The sequence below is a fragment of the Rutidosis leptorrhynchoides genome, chromosome 6, assembly GCF_046630445.1.
Source record: "Rutidosis leptorrhynchoides isolate AG116_Rl617_1_P2 chromosome 6, CSIRO_AGI_Rlap_v1, whole genome shotgun sequence".
In the NCBI taxonomy this organism is placed as follows: domain Eukaryota; kingdom Viridiplantae; phylum Streptophyta; class Magnoliopsida; order Asterales; family Asteraceae; genus Rutidosis; species Rutidosis leptorrhynchoides.
Window position 1 is genome coordinate 194616539 of NC_092338.1, and position 14026 is coordinate 194630564.

Consider the following 14026-nt stretch of genomic DNA (forward strand, 5'->3'; position numbering starts at 1 on the left):
ATCAAAACACTCATACTTAACAAAAATGGTAACAATTACATTCCCATTTGTTTACATCAACAATTCTACTCGTACTCATTCAGTACTCGTACTCGTATTATACCCAGCTTTTAGATGTATATACTACTGGTATATACACATAATAATTCAGCTCTTAGCATCCCTAGATAGTCAACAAACATGTGGAACCAACCATTTGGAAACTAGCTAGAATTATTACACTAAAAATCAAACTAATAGAGCCTATATGATCAAGCCATATTCACGTGAACTTCTACTCACACAAACACAATCATTTTTCAATTTTCTTGAATCAAACTCATCTCTCTCAAGTTCTCTCTTGGTTTTCTAAGTGTTCTTCATCATCTTCATCAAAATCTACATCAATCTAGCTCATAAATTCATACATAAAACAAATTACAAAACAACTACTTAAGAACACATCAAGAACACTTTCAAGTTTTCTAGCTCACTTTCAATCTTGCAAATTCATTTCAAGTTATCATCCAACCTCAATAAATCTTTGTTATTTACAGTAGGATATCCTTCTAATTCAAGGTAATACTCATATTCAAACTTTGATTCGATTTCTACAACTATAACTATCTTAATTCAAGAAGTAATCTTACTTGAACTTGTTTTCATGTCATGATTCTACTTCAAGAACTTTCAAGCCATCAAAGATCCTTTGAAGCTCAAGTTATTTTCTCATCATTTCCAGTAGGTTTACCTACTATACTTGAGGTAGCAATGATGTTCATAACATCATTCGATTCATATATATATAACTATCTTATTCGAAGAATATAACTTGTAATCACTAGAACATAGTTTAGTTAATTCTAAACTTGTTCGCAAACAAAGTTAATCCTTCTAACTTAACTTTTAAAATCAACTAAAAACATGTTTTATATCTATATGATATGCTAACTTAATGATTTAAAACTTGAAAACAGTAAGAACACTGTAAAAACGGACATACGCCGTCGTAGTAAAACCGGGTGCTGTTTTGGGTTAAGTAATTAAAAACTATGATAATCTTTGATTTGAAGGTTGTTCTTCTAGGAAAAATATATTTCATATGAACATGAAATTATATCCAAAAATCTTGGTTAAACTCAAAGTAGAAGTATGTTTTTCAAAATGGTCATCAAGACATTCTTCTTTCGACTGATATGACTATCTCTTTCAAAAACAACTTGTAACCTGTAACTCCAACTATAAACTATCACTTTTTCTGTTTAGTTTCATAAATTTTAGTTCTATACGAAACCATATCAATTTGATTCACTCAATACGGAATTATAACGAAGAAATTATGGGTAAAACAAAATTGGATAGAATTACTAGTTTTAGCTACGGAAATTTTTATAACAAATCTATACTAACTATATCTTAGCTAACTTTATTGTATTATACATGTCTTGATAGACCATAGACATGTATACAATGTTTTGACGTATCATATTGACATCACCTATATATATTATTTTGAATAACCCATAAGACACTATATGCGATAATGCTCGAGTTAGCATATAATGGGTCGAGTTGATTCTAAAATAACATATATACATCGAGTCTGAGACATGTATACAATGGTTCGTGGATTGATTCGAAATAATATGTATAATATGGGTCTTGAAAATATTAAGACAATATACTATATCGATTTATTTATGTACTACTAACTGTGGACTACTAATTGTGGCCTACTAACGTTGGACTGCTAACTTAACAACTTAAATCGTCAACACGTAATAAAAATGTTGTGAATATATTTCGATCATACTTTGATATGTATGTATATAATTGTTGTAAGTTCGTGAATCGACCAGTGGCCAAGTCTTATTTTCCGACGAATTGAAAATCCGTGAAAGTGAGTTATAGTCCCATTTTTACTATCTAATATTTTTAGGATGAGAATACATGCAGTTTTGTAAATGTTTTACAAAATAGACACAAGTACTTGAAATTACATTCTATGTTGGATTACGAATACCGAATATCACCCTTTTTAGCTTGGTAGCCTAAGAATTAGGGAATAGACACCCTAATTGACGCGAATCCTAAAGGTAGATCTACGGGCACTAACACCCCCCATACTGGAAAATGGTATGCTTTTGTACTTCGAGTTTATATTACAGACGAGTTTCTGTTTGGGAATATTCTATATGCATCTTATTAATGTCGGTTACCAGGTGTTCAACATATGAATGATTTTATACAGATTGATATATGTTTGTGTGCAATTTATGAAAAATGAAATCTTGTGGTCTATTACTATAAATTGATATATAGGTTAAACCTATAACTCATCAACATTTTTGTTGACGTTTAATGCATGTTTATTCTCAGGTGATTATTAAGAGCTTCTGCTGTTGCATGCTAAATAAAGACAAGAATTGGAATCTGCATGCTTGTATAATATTGTTTAAAAATTGCATTCGAGAATTTATGTTGTTGTAACATATTATTATTGTAAACCATCATGCAATGGTCGTGTGTAAACATTATATTTTAGATTATCATTACTTGATAATCTATGTTATGTCTTCAAAACCTTTGTCGATAAAATAAAGGTTATGGGGTGTTTTAAAAATGAATGCAGTCTTTCAAAAACGTCTCATATAGAGGTCAAAACCTCGCAATGAAACCAATTAATATGAAACGTTTATAATCGATACGAATGGGGCATTTCAACTTTTGCCTGTTTAAAATCTTTCTCAATCAAAACATTCGATCTCCGGCAGCGGCGCCAAGAAAACTCTCTTCTGATATGCTGCTAATGGACGGTTTTATTTGTGTGGCGTCGTTGGGTCGCAGGACGTCCGGTTTGGTGGAACAAAGTAGCACACAGTGGTTTTGTTTATTTATATTGTGCGGGGCCTAAATTTACTTTTACTTTCTAAGGTGTAGAATGTGTAAGTTAACCTAGTGTCGTATTTTTTTTATGGATTAACGAATTGAAGATCAAGTGGATAATTGTCTTTTAGTTAAATTACCTAGATAAAAAGATAGTAGTTGGTTTTAGCTAAAAGTCCTAAGTGCGGAAAAGTAAATAAGTGGAAGGATATCCGGAGTATGCAGATCAGGGAAATGCTGACCAAGATATCAGTGTTGGGTTAGGGAAAGGTAATTATGCTTCTGTTAAGACTATGCTTATAATGATGTAGATCTGGTTGGATGAGCTAATTACACAGACCTACTTGTCTCTGAACTCTCGGAGTTCTCTTTGAGCAGTGAGAATTATGTCACTTGGTCGTATAATTGAAAGGTAGCTAGCCTTGGAGGTTATCCTTAGTAAAGTACTAGGTTTATTAGTGAGTTAAGCTCTAATCCTAACCCTAAGTACTAGGTTTATTACTGAATAACAACGTGCCGTGTCGATTGAACACTGATCACAAACGGAAGGAATCCGTCGATTTAAGTTGGAAAAACCTTAAATGAAAATTAACAACCATTCCATCATACTAATGAGATCATATCAATTCAAATATTATACAGCATTACAATTGATATACTGATAGTAAAGCAGATAGAAACCTAATAAATACCTAAACAGTTGATATGACTAAGTCCTAAAGCAACAATCAAACAAGAACATGCAATAGGCTTGGGTCACATAGTGAAGGCACTAACTAGATCTTAACAGCTCCTAAGAAGTCTCTTTGGAACAGTCAATAGGCATACTAGGTCATTCATGTCTCAATTCCTAAGTTTCATGTCCTAAAAGCGCATTAAATGCCTCTCGGGAACTCCGGCCATACCGAGTTCATAGAATCTTTAGATACAGTATAACTAGGGGTCTTAATCCTATGATGTAGCTAATTTCATATAGGTGGACAAGTCCTGATCACAACCTAGGTTGGTCAATCCTTAAGATGCTAGCATACAAATCTATCAGACTTCCTAGTTCAGTATTATAACAGTAATTGTATTAATTTATATAATTACGCTAACCCAAACTTCTTATCATGGCAACATACAGATTAATTAAGCTATCATGGTGATATTGGAATGCATTATTAAATATAACAAGTAAGAACACATGTTTAATACAAAAGACAAGCATTTCGGATAAAAACCTGAAAAGGCCGAAGAAATCTGCCCGAGATCGCAGGGACCCGCCGGGATATCCTCCAGAAAATAAAAGCTAAGCTAACTACTACTAAAAACTAACTAAAAGCTTGAAAATATGAAATGAATTACAAATTGAGTGTGTGTTGAAATGGATGGAGAAAGCCCTTTAAATAGACTAGATCGATTTTTTCCTGCAAACGGCTGGCAAGCCGTTTGGCAGGCCGTTTGCAGGGCCCGTTTGGCAGGTCAAGCCGTATAAGGTGCCCGTTTGCTCTGACTGTTTCGCAGGTTGTTTGCGATACTGGCAAGCCGTTTGGCAGGCCGTTTAGCTTGCTGGTTTGCTGGATCGTAACTTGATATCTTGTCTTTCACCGTTTTCGCTCTAGAATCTTCGTTTTAGCTTCGTTTTACTTGATTCTTTTTGCATCACCTTCGTAATTACTTAATCTACAAAATCAACCGAAAAGGCGATAATTTTGCCGATAAAGTTTAAATCTTTATTGTTTTAGGGCTCAATGTTGGGAATAAAAATATGACTTTTTGGCCGATATCATGCAGCTAAAAAGAGAAAAAGAGAAAGCACTTATGCTCAAACAAAAATCCAGGGCTAAATGGGCATGTGACGGTGATGAAAACACGAAACTTTTTCACGCGTACATCAAGTGAAAGCTCAATACAAACAACCTTCGAGGTCTCTACATCAATGGCTTATGGAATGAGGATCCATCATATATAAAAAATGAAGTGTTTAACTACTTCAGAAACCTCTTCACCAAAGATTCGACTCAGTCCAGTGTACTTCAAAATCTTGTAAGTCTCAGTTTCAACACTATAACAGCCTCTGATGTAAACATACTCGAAAGTTCTTTTAAGGAGGAAGAAATTTGGAACGCCATCAAAGAATGTAGTGACTCAAAAGCCCCGGGCCCGGACGGCTTCAACCTTAAGTTCTATAAAAGTTTTGGTGGCTTATCAAAAGTAAACTTGTAACTGCTCTCGATTAGTTTTGGCAAAACAATAGGATCTCACAAGGGTGCAACGCATCCTTTATCTCCTTAATCCCGAAGAAAAATGACACCTTGGGTTTAAACGATTTCCGTCCTATAAGCCTTATTGGTAGTTATTATAAGGTTCTCTCAAAAATCTTGGCAAACCGAATTAAAAAGGTCATTCATAAAGTTGTAGGTTCGGAACAAAGTGCTTTTGTGAAAGGAAGACAAATCCTTGACGCATTTCTCATTGCAAGCGAATCAATTGAGGATTTAAAGCGTCAGAAAAAGAAAGGTATGATTTCTAAAGCCGATTTCACTAAAGCGTTCGATAGTTTGGAATGGTATTTTATAGACTCGGTGATGGAATGCATGGGTTTCGGAGTAAAGTGGAGATTGTGGATTAGAGAATGCCTTAGGTCGGCCTCTATCTCGATATAGATGAACAGGTCACCAACAAAAGAATTTAGACTCGAAAAGGGGGTGAGGCAAGGGGACCCGCTATCTCCGTATCTATTCATTATTGCCTCGGATGGTTTGAACCGTTTAGTTAAAAAGGCACTCGAAACACGCTTTTTTAAGGGCATCGAAATTGGGCAAAAAAACCTCATGGTCTCACATCCACAATTCGCGGATGATTCGATCTTTTTTGAAGAATGGAGCAACACCAATGCTCTTAACTTGATGAAGCTACTAAAGTGCTTTGAGAAAGCCTCGGGATTAAAAGTAAATCTCCTGAAAAGTAACCTTTATGGCATAGGCGTTGCACCTGATGATCTTGTGGAAATGGCTTCGAATTTAAGATGCAGCACGGGAACCATCCCATTTACCTACCTAGGGTTGCCCGTCAGTTGTAATATGAAAAAACGAAAGGATTGGGACTTTGTAATTGAAAAGGTGAAAAAATAGGTTATCGGATTGGAAAGCAAAATTTCTCTCGTTTGGCGGTCGTGTTACTCTCATCAAATAGGTACTCAATAGCATCCCGTTGTACGCCTTCTCCCTATTCCGCGCTCCTTCATGTGTCATCAACTTGCTCGAGGGCTTGAGACGTAAGTTTTTTTGGGACGGGACGGGTGATTCTTCAAAAATGTCTTGGGTGAAATGGGAATCCATACTTTGCGACTATAATCGGGGAGGGCTAAACATTGGTACTTTGAAAGCGAAAAACCTCTCCCTCCTATGGAAATGGTGGTGGCGCTTCAAAAACGAAAAAAATGCTTTTTGGGTCAAAGTAATCGAAGGTATATACGGTCGGCATGGGGGTTTTAACAACTCGTTTTGTGACACGTTCAACTCCAAATCAATCTGGAGTGGCATTTTAAAAACTGAGGCGGATTTTCTTAAAGTCAACATTCCTTTTGGAAATTCCTTTGTCAAAATTGTTAATAATGGCGAAGGGACATTATATATATATATATATATATATATATATATATATATATATATATATATATATATATATATATATATATATATATATATATATATATATATATATATGTATGTATGTATTGGTAGGATATGTGGTTTGGAGATGCTCCACTTTGTTGTCGGTTCAATAGTCTTTACAGGTTTAAAGGCGATTGCAACACGACGGTATAAGACGGAATTTGGAGAGCAGATGCGGGAGTCGAATTTAATTGGAATTGGAACCGAATACCAACTGGACGAACCAGATCAGAATTGTTACAACTTGAAAGCATGCTGAAAGATTTCACCTTCGGTGATCAGACTACCGATTCATGGAAATGGTCGATGCACGGTAGTGGTAAATTTCAATCGTGGGTGCTTGCCGATTTGATTAACGCGAACATATTGGAACCCTTTTCTTCGGCCACTGCTACTGCAAGAAATAATTATGTTCCAAAAAAAGTCGAAATATTCATATGGAGGGCCTAAAGAAATTGACTACCGGTGAGAACAGAGTTAGATAAAAGGGGAATCGACCTAAATTCCACTCGATGCCCGGTATGTGATCAAGACATAGAAGATCTAGAGCATATCATAATTCACTGTGCATTTGCAAAAGACGTGTGGGCTCGGTTTTTTCGTTGGTGGGGTATGGGACATGTTGTACCGCAAAACATTCAGGCTATAATCTTAGGGGTACTCCTATCCCGTCCGGTAGCACAACTCTCGAAGATTAGGCAAGCTTGCGTTTGGGTAGTTGCCTATAAAATATGGCAAAACCGGAACAATACACTCTTCCGAAACTCTATTTGGTCCGGGCCTTTTGCAATCCAAGAAATTCAAGTTCGAAGTTTCGAATGGCTCAAAAATAGATCGAAGATATCCACGCTTGAATGGCTACAATGGATCGATAAACCGCAGGCCACTGATGATCACGGTTAAGCTTAACTGCTTTTTGTATTTTCCTGTTTGTAACCTATAGTCCATATGTAGTCGAGTTAGTCTCTTGCTGTATTTAGCTTCCTGCAGTTTTCTTTGTAGCTTTATCCTCTAAAGCTTGTGTATCCTTTTGGTTTTGATTAATAAAAATTGCTGCCTTTCTAAAAAAAAAAAAATATATATATATATATATATATATATATATATATATATATATATATATATATATATATATATATATATATATATATATATATACAACACAAGCTCTAAATCACCTAATACTCATTAGCCTACGAAAATACAATCTCATGATAGCATACACCATAATGAGAAATCGGATAACTCAAAACACTTGACATATTAGTAGTACCCCAATAAAATTTAACCCACATCATTAGAAAAATATTTCGCCATTATTATTATTATTATTATTATTATTATTATTATTATTATTATTATTATTATTATTATTATTATTATTATTATTATTACTACTACTACTACTACTACTACTACTATTATTATTATTATTATTATTATTATTATTATTATTATTATTATTATTATTATTATTATTAAAAAATAAAATGGAATGAAAAATTGTAAAAAAAAAAAGTCAGTTTTTACGAATAATAAACACGTTTAATGAAGTTATATATATAATAATCGAGACTGATTATAGTGATATATGTATATATCTATGTATTACATATTCATATATTTACGTATTTCGATTGTTATCGGCTATATTCATAAATTAAAATTTGTCATTCATATTTGATCATCAAATATCTGCATTCATATCCATATTCAATAATTATCTATTTAAATCATCCATATATAATAATATATTAATTGTCATGCCTACACATCATAAGTGTCTATGATTAGTAGTGATGTATGCTTATTATTAAGAAGGATCTAAAATATAAAAATGTAACGTACGTAACATTAGAAACAAACAGTAAGAAGATAAGCTAAGTCCCACAATTCGTTTGTGGGGAATAATATAATTGGGGTGTTGATGAGACTGAAAGGTTTTGAGGAATAGTTGATGCAAAAGCTCAGCTAAAAGTTCGGGGTTCGATGGGACTCTCACTTGCATACATTTTGATTACAATTGTTGGGCAACTAATTAAAACATGACAAGCTTTAAACACATTAATGAGAGTAGTATTACTTTGATACATGCGATCTAATTTGGTTATCCCATATTCGCATTACTGTTTCAGACATTTATCTTTGACCACCACAAAATTTACTACAAAGTGCAGTTTGAAAGACATGTGAAAGGAAGCTGATTCGTACACCACTAGATTTTAGCCATATACCACTAAAGGTGCATTAAAACAGTGTTACTATATAACACTGTAATGCATATTTAGTGGTGTATGGCTAAATTTGGTATTGTACGAATCAGCCACCCATGTGAAAATATTTCTCTCCAAAAACATAAGCTTTTTTGTATGTTAAGACAGTTATCATATTTATTATGAGTGTGGAAAAGAAATGCTCAAAGGTATCAACTAAAAATTGTCGTGGTAGATAGTGGCTGAACTAGAAACTTTTTCCACTGAGGGCGAAATACATTTTAAAAGCGTCCACATTCACTGTGATTTTTTTCTTCCATTATTTCATTAAAATACAACCATTTTAGGTCATGGACTTTTAGATTGAGGGCAAAAATTAAAGGTCTTTGGACAAAATATGAAGATTTTTGAGGGTACAATTAAAATTTAAGCTTGAAAATTTTACTTCCATTGAGAGAAAAATTAAAAAATACACAATTTCACACATAAAATTTCAAATTCACTGAGGGCACGTGCCAACCCCTACCCACACATACTTTCGCCCCTGGTGGTAGAATATTAGTGCAATTGCTTTAAGCTCATACTGGATTAGGGGTGTTCATCGGTTCGGTTTCCAGTTTCTTCAATTTATTTGGTTTGGTTTTCTCGATTTTGAAAAATTTTGGGATCGAAAATCGAACCGAAAATCACGTTCAATTTCAAAATCAAACGGTACGTGAGTAGCTTTGATATCATATGTAACGCCCCTCAAAGTTAAAGCAAATTGATTAAGTATATATCTCCATATTTCAACTAAAATCTAGAAATATTAGTTAGGCATTATTTATTTTAAGCTTATAAGGGACTCATAATATCTTTTTTTATCCGATGTAGAACGCGTTGTTATACACCAAAATATGTTGCTACTAAAGTTTGAGCATGTAATTAGACGCATATCGAGACAGCAACTATTATGTCATATTTGTGATATTATGATAGTTAAACGAATAAAGATGTTCATGTTCAAGCTATCAAGAAATGACAAATAATGTTACTTATACTTACCGGAACAAATCAGATTATCTCGTGACTGATTCAAACATTTGTTTTTCAACAAATTTATATATTACTTATATTTTGTAAAGGAGGAAAACTGTTCATATTGCTCTTTAAAGTCATTTTTGGCTATTTTTTATATTAAAACTAATCTCCATAAGACTCTAGAAAAGTTACAAGCAGGTTAATGACTTTTGCAACTACAAAGTTGTAAGACTCCAATTGTTTAGAGCTTAATGGAGTTAGTTGGATTTAATGATATATAATTCAATAAATCGTATGGTGTTTATTTTTAACTTTAATAAAAATATAATTGCTTAATATTTTAATTCATGAAAATGTGGAATTTCATATTTACCCCTACTCTTATAAAATTGTTAACATAACTGCCTATAATTTTGTCGTATGTATAGAGTTAAATTTATAATTTTAGTTATTCAATCAGTTTTTCATCACATAAAACAAAAAATAGCTATTTACTCGTCACTTATTTCTGACTGACATCATTAGTTCATTCAAACAATAGAACTTAATAGAGCTTGAGTCTGAATTTCTTAGCACTAACATCTAATACAATATAACCTATGAGTCTGAATTTCTTAGCACTAACATGTAATACAATATAAACTATGTGACAATGTTCTAAACCTTTCTGTTATTGTCAATTAGTATAAGCGTCTATTTTTCTTGTGAATGGGTAGTCAAGTTGTTTAGAGGTCTAACTGTATTTGGCGCAATCAGTTAGTGTAACCAATTATCAACATTTTAATGAGAGAATTTAGGCTTTTTTTTTTTTTTTTTTTTGGCGAAAAAAAGGATGAATTGCATTAATAGATATCTTCATCAAAACAATGAAGATATGAAACGAAATACAATGACGGAGTTATACTCGGTCATGAGAAAAATTACAATATGAAAGCCGAAAACATAAGCAAAGTTAGTAGCATAATAAAAATGGATTTTGTTCCCAAACATAGGAGTGAAATCCATGGCAAAACTTGAGGTTTGTAGCCCATAAAAAGACTTTTAGCTTGATATTGCGAACCAAAACCGAGCGACAAGTAAATTTGCCATTGAAAATATAATCGTTTCTCGCCATCCAAATAGCCCAAATCGTAGCGGGTCCAATCAATTTCCAAAATTTAGAAGTTTTAATCCCCATACCGAAAAACCAATCGAAAGAGAAAGCTTCTAAAGAACCCGGGATGGTCCAACGAATATTCCACCAACGAAACAGATCTTTCCAAATTTTAGAAGACCAATTACAATGCAATAAGAGATGGTTGACCGTTTCGATTACATTTAAGCACCAAACACATAACGGAGAGTGAGATTGAGGTAAGATATGTCTTTTGATCAAGACGTCTCTAACGGGGATACTATTCTGAATTGCGAGCCAATGAAAAATCATAATCTTGGAGGGAACATTGTTACCCCAAATAATTTTAGGCCACGCTGGAGAAACGAAATTGTTCGATTGCACCATAATACGAACCGCGTCGGATACAGTGTAAACACCATCTGTTGCAGCAGCCCAAACTACCTGATCAGATTTAGTTTCATTTAAACGAAAAGTAGCAAGTGAGTTGTACATTGAATCGAGGAGAGACGAGTCACTGAGTGTGAGAGGGTGAGACAAGTGTAAGTCCCACCCTTCCTGTTGAACCGAAAGATCAGGAGGGTGCCTAAAGCTAAAAACATTAGCTAAAGGGATAGTGCACTGATCAAAAAGAGTAGGATATATGTCCTTTAGGATGCCCCCATCGTGCCACAAATCGTGCCAAAAAAGAATATTCGACCCATTGCCCAAGTTCCACTTCCAAATGTAAAGACCCAAGATAGGATGTAATGAGCTATCGTTTTGCAAGTGAATTAAATCCTTCCAAATTGGAGATAGTTGAGAAGTTTGTAGAGAAGAGACGTTGTTCATGAGTTTTCCCCTAAAAGAATAGCCAAAGGAGGATGTAACAATGGATTTCCAAAGACATTGCTTATTGTTATTGACCCTTGCCCACCATTTAGCTAACATAGCTAAATTCTTGATTCGAAGAGGCGTAATCCCCAATCCACCCATTTCATTAGGAAGACACACCGCCTCCCACTTAACCAAACAAGTTTTCTTCTTTAGACAATCGCCACCCCAAAGAAAATTCCGTCGATATCTTTCTAGTTGTTTGATGATAGTCAAAGGGGCTTTGTTTCTTATACATCCATATGTCATTTAACAACATTAGAGTTTGACCAAATTTATATCTATCTATACATACATATACATATACATTATATAAAGCGCGTGACAATAATTGTACGTGTCAACTCCTGATTAATTCATGTTACGTGTCAACTCCTCATTTATTCCTGCCACATGTCACTCTATCAGTTATTTTCATATATTGATTGAATTATTAGATTTCTTAATTTAATTTAATTTAATTTAATTTAATATACAGATTTCATCACCTAAAATATATTAAAATATTACCATATAATATTATATTAATATTTACAACGAGATATGTTATAATTATATTAATCTATACATTATTATAAAGCATATGACAATAATCCTACGTAGCGGCTTCTGAATTAATTTACACAGGTGTCATTATCTCAATTAAACTAATCCTACATGTCATTTTTACTAACTAATCTTAATGAAATAATAATTATTAATAATAATTATTAAAAGAGTAATGATCTATTCTTAAAAAAATCAAAAGGAAACTGACTTGGACAATTTTTCTATAATTCTTTTTACTCCATTTATTTGTTCAAGTCATATAGATTTGAGTCAATATATTATTTCCCAAAATAATTAAACTAAATACTTATTAAAATTTAGATAAAAATAGAATACTTATATTTAATATATATTTTTATATTGTAAAGTAAAGTAATATAATATGATACTAAAAAGATAAAAATGAAATGTCCCGTTCATATCGATTATAAACGTTACATAATAATTAATTTCATTGCGAGGTATTTTACATCTATATGATACATTTTACAAACATTGCTTTCGTTTTTAAAAGACAAATTTTCATTACAACGAAAGTTGACAGGTATGCATACCATTTCATAATATATCCAAACTATAAATGATTTAATAATAATCTTATTGAACTCAACGACTCGAATGCAACGTCTTTTGAAATATGCCATGAATGTGTGACGACCCGGATATTTCCGACCAAATTTAAACTTAATCTTTATATGATTTCGACACGATAAGCAAAGTCTGTAATGTTGAGTCTCAAAAATTTTGAACTATTTCATATATTCAATTGACCTTCGACCAGTCTCGACGATTCACGAACCATTATTTGTTAATAAATGTGTATTCATATAAAAATAAATATAAATATATCTATAGAGTATATTAAATATAATTATTTAATGATTGCAATACTCGTTGAACATTTCGATTATTATTTAGAGAAGTTTAATTCAAACTTATATGATTTTAAAATAAATTGTGATCCGAAAATGAGTTCTATAAATTATAGACTTGTTAAAAATGTAATTAGGAGCTGTTTGTTAAATTTTAGAACTTTTTATACTTTACCCAGAATTGAGAGGGACAGTTGATGTAATTTTTATTTAATAAATTAATGATCAAATTTTATATCATAATGACCAAAATAAATAAATATAGTTAATTTAAAAATATGGGATTTTTCTGAACACTTTTATCCGCCACTCATTTCGCACGATACACAGTCCGTGAAAACTGTCGGTAACTAAACTCCAATTCAGTGGCTGCTTTGCTGTACGTTTGGTTATATTTCAATTCATCAAACTTTACAATTATTGTTATATTATTATTAAAATATTGAGTGATTGTTTTTGTTCACTTCTTCTCTCAACTGAGTATTACGGTGTATATATTATACATATGCATAGATGAAATGCATCCCACCTTCACTCTCTTTCTTCTACCCCAACACTTGAACTGCCAAATCAAACCTCACAACCTCACTTTGATCACCACCACTATGAAACTTTCACCTTCACCACCCATGAACAACACCATACGCCTTGACTACTACTACTTCTACTTTCTGGCATCTGTTTGTTGGAGTGATTCATCAAACCCACAACCACAACTCATCACTTTCAGTTCATCACCACAACTCACATTAATCAAATAACTACAGCTACGGTCTGGATTATTATTATTATTATTATTGTTACCATGCTCTTGATCATGGTTCGAAGATCATTACCATTGAACACCCCCATCGGCTACCA

General features: G+C 32.9%; 1 protein-coding gene across 1 annotated transcript; it reads left to right on the forward strand.

The window, feature by feature from the left end:
* The first annotated feature begins 5513 nt into the window (after positions 1-5513).
* On the forward strand, positions 5514-5981 carry LOC139854331 (uncharacterized mitochondrial protein AtMg01250-like). Its single transcript, XM_071843638.1, has one exon. It carries the CDS (start codon positions 5514-5516, stop codon positions 5979-5981), a length of 468 nt encoding a protein of 155 aa, XP_071699739.1.
* The last annotated feature ends 8045 nt before the right edge of the window (positions 5982-14026 follow it).

Coding starts and splice junctions, on each gene's coding strand:
- LOC139854331 (XM_071843638.1), top strand. CDS start 5,514: ATGAACAGGTCACCAACAAAAGAATTTAGACTCGAAAAGGGGGTGAGG.